The sequence below is a fragment of the Arachis ipaensis genome, chromosome B05 (assembly GCF_000816755.2).
Source record: "Arachis ipaensis cultivar K30076 chromosome B05, Araip1.1, whole genome shotgun sequence".
Taxonomy (NCBI): domain Eukaryota; kingdom Viridiplantae; phylum Streptophyta; class Magnoliopsida; order Fabales; family Fabaceae; genus Arachis; species Arachis ipaensis.
Window position 1 is genome coordinate 8,298,000 of NC_029789.2, and position 6,605 is coordinate 8,304,604.

Consider the following 6,605-nt stretch of genomic DNA (forward strand, 5'->3'; position numbering starts at 1 on the left):
TTTAAATTTTTTTATTATCAAAATATTAATACTATGTCAAAAAATTATTTTTTAAATTTAAATTAATAAAAAATATATAAATAATTATATCTTTTAACACTCTTCAACAATAATCATATGAAAGTTGGTATAAGACGATGACATATCTACTTTTAAATTTACTGCTTTTCTTAATAAGTATGAGATATTGCTTAAAAGTTAAAACCACATTTTATTTGCGCACCATTACATTTTTCAGTCGTTGGTGGATGTGTGGACGGTAATCTTAATTTTTATCAATGGCTATTTAATTTGGCGTGTCCTACGTGATCCACCATCACAATTCTTTGGCAATGCCGTATCTTCATTCCAACCAAAAGTAGCCCATTATTTATTAAAAAATATATGTTTAGATAATCTTTAGGCCAATGCTTTATTTTTTATATTCTTAGAATTTAAAATTTCATTTTTAGTATTTAAAATTAGCCAAATTTTAATAAAAAAATAAATTTTATTAGTCATATAATATTATTAATTTTCTGTTCTTAACATATATTATACACAAGTCACTAATTAGTATTTTTTTTTCTTTTCTTTTAACATGTAAGGTAACATAATTGTCCAGTTTTCAGTTTATCAAGAGTGTTTTTGCTTTTTGTGAATAAAGAATGAACAATCACGTCTTTTAATAAACCGTGTTCGGTCCTTATTAACCCTTGTACAAAAAATTAAGTGGTCTAATTTATCCTAAAAATTAATTTAAAAAATTAAAAATATTATTTGTATACTAAAATCAACAATTAAAATTAATTATTAATGTATTTGTGTATAAATACATGTGTGATTTAATTTATTTTTAGTGTATATTTATATTTCAACATATATTTTATACTGGTGACTGACTTTAATAGCTGATTTTAGTATACATGTTGCATAACTTTTAAAAAATAAAGGTTGTTTCATGCATATTTATAATGACTATGATGTTTTTAATTTTAACAAATGTGAGATTTAATTAATACCTGTAAGCTAGCTATCACGTACGATATGTCAATAATAATTTCTTTTTGGGTCATGTGTTTACTCATCAATGTTTCACCTTTCACCAAATCACTTCTGAATTCCGAGTAATAGTTTTGTACCTTCCTATAAATGAATATCAACTCAAAACAGTAGTATATCACTATATCGCCACAAACCCCAAAAGTTTGTTGGATTTTGAAAATAACGCACGTGAATTTTGTGAAAGATAATTAACATAGGGTGTAAATAATGCTTTTGATTGAGGTAGTGACTAGTGAGCCTCATTTATCCAAAAAAACAAAAAAAATATCATTTATACACCAACCAATCTTTACAATTCTATAAAAATAGGATTGTTACTAATTAATCGTATATGATAAAATGTATAATAAAAATATTATATTTTGCTTAATAATTAATTGTTTTAAAAATCATTCAAATAACATTTAAATTAAATATTTAATTACATAGTAAATTAAATTTTTATATGAAAAAAGAGATGATTTATACATGAACCCTAATTAAATTGGTGTCCATAAAATCTTATCCCATTTTTTTTTTTTAAGAAGAATCAGCGAAGAGGCTAGAGAGAGAGAAATTGAAATAATGAGTGAACCAAACCAATTAGACATCACATCAAATAATTCCTCTTTAATAACACTAACTTAAAGAAAATGGTTACCTATCCAATGTAAAGATAATAGAAAATTTATTAAATAATTTAATATATTTAACTAAAATNGCTATCAGAATTTATTATTTTTAGATATTAATTAGTTATTAATATTTAAAATTATGGGATAAAGTTAATGTTGTAAAATCGAACCAATTATTGAACCGATTAAGTGTAAGGCCTCTAAATTTTTAAAAGTTATTAATTAATTATTTACGATGCATTATATTTATTTAAGATTGTATTTCAGAGATTTTTATATAAAAGTTGAGTGAGCTCTTATTTTCTTTTTAGAGTTTTTATAATTAAAAAAATAGTGAATAATTTATATGCCTTAATTTTAAATATTTATATTTTTAACCTTATTTTATAAATGAAGGAGAATTAATTTATTTGTCTCCAATTTTTATTTAATTAGCATTTAATCAAAACTAATTTATAAATTTGTAATTGAAAGGTATTTTAAAGATGGATATTTTATATTTAATTTAATATAATATCTCTTAATTTTATTAAAATTTAACAAAATTTCAATTTGCCCAAAAATCCCTAATTTCACTTTTGTCTCAAATTAAACCCTAATTTGCTAAATATTTCCTAAAATCCTAACCCTAACTTTCCCATTCCCTTTCAGCCACCACACACCCTTCACCCTTCCAAAATCAAACAGAAAAAACCAACACTTTGCAGCAGCAAAAATTAACCGAGAGGAAGAAAAGAGAGGAGAGGGTGCGAATCAGGAGAGGGGAAAGGGGGAGAGTGCGCCGACGAGTCACCACCGCTCGTTGCGCTGCCGTCGTCGCTGATGAGGGAGGAACGAGGAGAGTGTGTCGCGGAGCAGGAGGAGTTATCCGCATACGCCACCGTCGCGCACCACCACCACGTCGCCGACGAAGGGGAGAGAGCGAACCGCGCTGTCCGTGAAGCCTGGCTCGCTGTCGTCCGTGCGCGTCGCCGTCGAGGGTCCATCCACGCCATCGCTGGAGCTTGAACGCCGCTGCAACCACCGTGAGTTATCATCTTCAGATCCGCCGCCGTTTGAGTCGCGAATAGGGGAACGCGCGCGAAGGAAACCATCGTGGAGCTGCCGTCGCCGCCGCGTTGCTGGGCTCGCCGTCGTTCTGCCCGCGCTGTTGCTGCGTTGCCGGAGCTCCTCGCCGCCGTTGCTGGCGCCGGAAACCGCCTTTTAAGTCTGTGTCTGTTGGTAAGCTCTAACCCTGCTTCAACTTCTTTATCCATTAAAGTTTACCTTTATCGTGAGAGTTGTCGCTCAGGTTGTTTGTGCTAGGTTATACGGTCACCGTGAGTCTCTCTGTCGCCGTCCAAGCCGCCATCAGAAGGATCCACCACAGCCTCCTCTATTCTTGTCTTCGGATCAGTACTGCCCTTTTCCAGTTTCAATCCCAATTCTGCTATTTCTGAATATGTAACTCCTCAGTCCTTACTCTGCTTCCATTTTGTTTCTTAGTCTTTTCTATTCTGAATAAGGAAGACCTATATTTCTGTTTAACACTGCTGCTCTGCCTTCCCTGTTTGCTGATGGAATCATCATAGGTAATAGTATTAATGGTACTAACGAGCTATTAGAGTTGCTGCCGCTGCTGAAATTAACAAAAAGAGAAGGAAGTTACCGTGTTTAACCTATGTGAATTCAGCTAGTCGAGGTAGGGTTTTCTTAAAATCTATTTTATATTACAGAATTGTGATAAATAGATATTGATGCAAAAAGATATATTTCTGTGATTATATTTGCCTTGTGGATGTGATGGATTGTTGGACTGGATTATTGGGTGCTTGATTGCTTGAGTGAAGTATGGTTGTTGATAAGACATGGATTTGGAAAGTTATTTACTTGATTATTATGAAAAGTGGTTTTTCTTGGTTTGAGGTTAAATCGGTTTGATTTTGAGTCGGTCAGATTTTATAAATAATTTAATACTTGAGCTAGTTTGACTTTAAAAAGAGTTTTATTATTGGAATTTGTCTGATTTGAAAATACTTTGATACTGGAATTGGTTGAATTTTGGAAAGTGATTGAGATTTGGAAGTGGTTGAGAAAGGATTTGAGAAATGTTGGGATGGGACCCGAAAAAAGTGGCAGTGTCCGAGTTTTAAAGGAAATGCTGCCGAAATTTTATAAAATTGGAAACTTTATTTGAAGTAATTAATTAAAAAGATTTGTTTTTAAACGTTCTACGTTTCAAGATTGATTTATTTATCAAAGAAAGAATTATGTTTTGAATTAGGATTGTTAATGAATGGGATGGAAAGAAGGATGACGAGGATTGATGAGGATTTTCCTTGAAATATGGTTTTTGAATGAGGTTGGGAATGAGATTTGGATTGATGAATGATTATGATGTTGAGAATATTGAGATATGATCTTTGAATTATTTATATGGCTTATGAATTTGAAATATCTGAGATACGAGGTTCCCTGGATTAAGTGCCATGGCTTGCCACCACGTGTACCAGGTTGAAAACTCGATACTCTGTTGACCCTACGATGTAAGTGTGTGACCGGGCACTATATAAATTCCCGGGAATGTTACCCCCATTGAGTAATATTGATTATTTGAGAAAAAGCTATGCATAGACTCTTGGGGATGCACGTCGGGGGATAGTCTAAGTACAATTCAGACTTGTCGGGTTGGCTGGATAACCGACAGATGAGCCTCATCAGGCATAGGACAGGCATGCATCATATGCATTTGTATGCTTTGCTTGAGTTTGAACTTGTTTTGGTCTGCCTAATTGCTAAACTGTTCGTAACTGCTACTTGGACTATTTGCTGTAACTGCTGCCTACTTGTGCTTTCCTTGTCTGCCTTGCCTGTGTTTGTCCTGGCGTGCTACATTTGAGATTGAACTTTGGTGCTATATTAATGATTGTGTTATTTGATTGCGTGGTTGGTTTCTTATTGAAATTTTCTTATAAGAAAGGAAAGGTTTCGGATTTCTGAAAGATTAAACATTGTTTCTTTGAAAAGGTTTTGAACGATTACCTATTAGTTTTTAAAAGATTCATAAGGCAATGATAATCACTAAGCTTGAACATAGTTTTCTTATAAAATATCTTCTTATGACAACTTTGAAACTCCGTGGTGAGACCGTGTGGTTAGGTTCTCACCCTCCTACAGCTTTACTTTTCAGGAACCGAATGAAGAAGCACTAAGAAGAGTTATACTGCGTTTGGAAAAGTTGGGAGCAAGGCCTATGCTTGTCCCCTTGGGTTCGTTTCTGTCTAGGGCCAGTATTAAAAACACTAATAATAACCGATTAATAGGTACAAATCACAAATCTTACTGTTACTATCACTGCTCCAATTGTAATATAGACACGTTTAACGTCTAAATTATTGTATTCACGTGAAAATATCTCTCTCTCTAATAAGCCTTTCTAACGAAAAATAGTGATTATAAAAAGAGAATTTGTGAAGACAGAAGCGCAAAACTGCTCTAATTTGCTTCTCTTTGTAGTATTAGGGTAGGGATGGCGTCGAATTGCAACAAGAGCTTCGCGAATAGTTACTTGCTGCTGATGCCAGAAGAGGCGAGTTTGTTGGACTTGGTTCGGATCCTGTTTTCCCGAAACATAGGTCACCGAAAGTGTTTGGAGAGCCACTCGGGGGAGAAGACAGTGGAAAGAAGCTTCAAGCGTCGATTTCTGATAGTTGTGTCCATCCTGCTTCAGAAGTTGTTGATGGCTGTATCGAAGCCACTTGCATTCTTAGGCTCTTTTATTGAGATGTTCATCAACACCCTTAACCTCAACGGTGGCCTCTTCTCCACTCTACTTCACCTTCTTACTGGTTCGTTAATTATTTACTACTTCCAACAACTTTTTATGCATATACTCTTTCTCATCTTTCAATTATTACTTCAAACAATTTAATTTCGCTTGATCGCCTTTCGTACGTGAAAACTTATAATTAAATTATAAAGGTTTAGTGTGACCTGAAAAATATATAAGATCAAAAGCACAAAGAAGAGGTAAAAAAAAAAAGTTAGATCTCGCAGTTTAATTTTGTTACTTCCTTTTTTTTATTGAAGTTATTAGATAATTCTCAAAATTGTGAAATTTTACTTACTCTATGTTGGTCCTAAATAAGAAAAAAAAACCTACTATTTTTTAAATGTCCAATATCCATTAAAAAAAAGATATATATTTTTATAGCCACTAAAACAATTATTTTATCAAAGTAATTTTTTTTAATTAATTATTGGCTAGTTGACAAAAAATTGTTCATGTTTTACCGTTGTTAATTGTCCTTAAAATGTCTATTGACAGTGTCAATATGTAGTTGTTGTGAAAAAAATATCTAATAATATATTTTTACTATTGATGACAATTATTGACAAAGAGAAAATAATAATTGTCCATAAAAATAGCATAAAACAGACTATTTTAAAATACAAAAAAATTTAATTAAAATTTATTTTATTTAATATTTATTAATTATTAAATAAGATAAATTTTAACTATTTTTTTTTGTTTTCTTAATATTATCGGTTGGTGAATATCGTGGTTTATGAAGTAGGTACAATAATTACTTTGCTCAATGCTTTTGTGAGACTCTTTTTTTTCCCTCCACCGACACCAATAATTGTTGTACCTAGTCATGCGTAGTGAGCAGCATTTATGAGAACACTGTTCCTAATAGCACAATTTAGCTCCGCTTCGCAACTAATTAACAATATTAGTTAATGCGATTATTAATTAACTTTAGTATAATATTATTGTTTTTCAAATTTTCACGTAATAATATTTAACCTTGAGCATTAGCCAATTTATAATTAATTTAATAATTTTACAATTTATGTATTTTCGTTGATCTTAACTTATAATGATAGTATAGATGTATAACAAAAATATTTAATGTTTGAAAAATAATAAAAAATTGGTTCAAACAATCCTTTTTTTTTTGTATT

General features: G+C 31.9%; 1 protein-coding gene and 1 long non-coding RNA gene across 4 annotated transcripts in view; both read left to right on the forward strand.

The window, feature by feature from the left end:
- On the forward strand, positions 2,280 to 4,845 carry LOC107642771. Of its 3 annotated transcripts, none has more exons than XR_002362341.1 (4): positions 2,280 to 2,879; positions 2,964 to 3,101; positions 3,230 to 3,339; positions 4,828 to 4,845. It is a non-coding gene; the product is annotated as an uncharacterized LOC107642771 (long non-coding RNA). The 3 variants fall into 3 exon arrangements; XR_001620693.2 differs by having other exon boundaries at positions 4,815 to 4,835; XR_001620694.2 differs by lacking the exon at positions 4,828 to 4,845 and adding an exon at positions 4,151 to 4,170.
- The window catches only part of LOC107642772, a 4,301-nt gene continuing 2,742 nt past the window's right edge, over positions 5,047 to 6,605 (forward strand). The window contains exon 1 of the mRNA XM_016346245.2: positions 5,047 to 5,485. Within this exon, the coding sequence (XP_016201731.1) occupies positions 5,167 to 5,485 (319 nt within the window). The 5' untranslated portion in view covers positions 5,047 to 5,166. The remainder of the gene's footprint in view (positions 5,486 to 6,605) is intronic.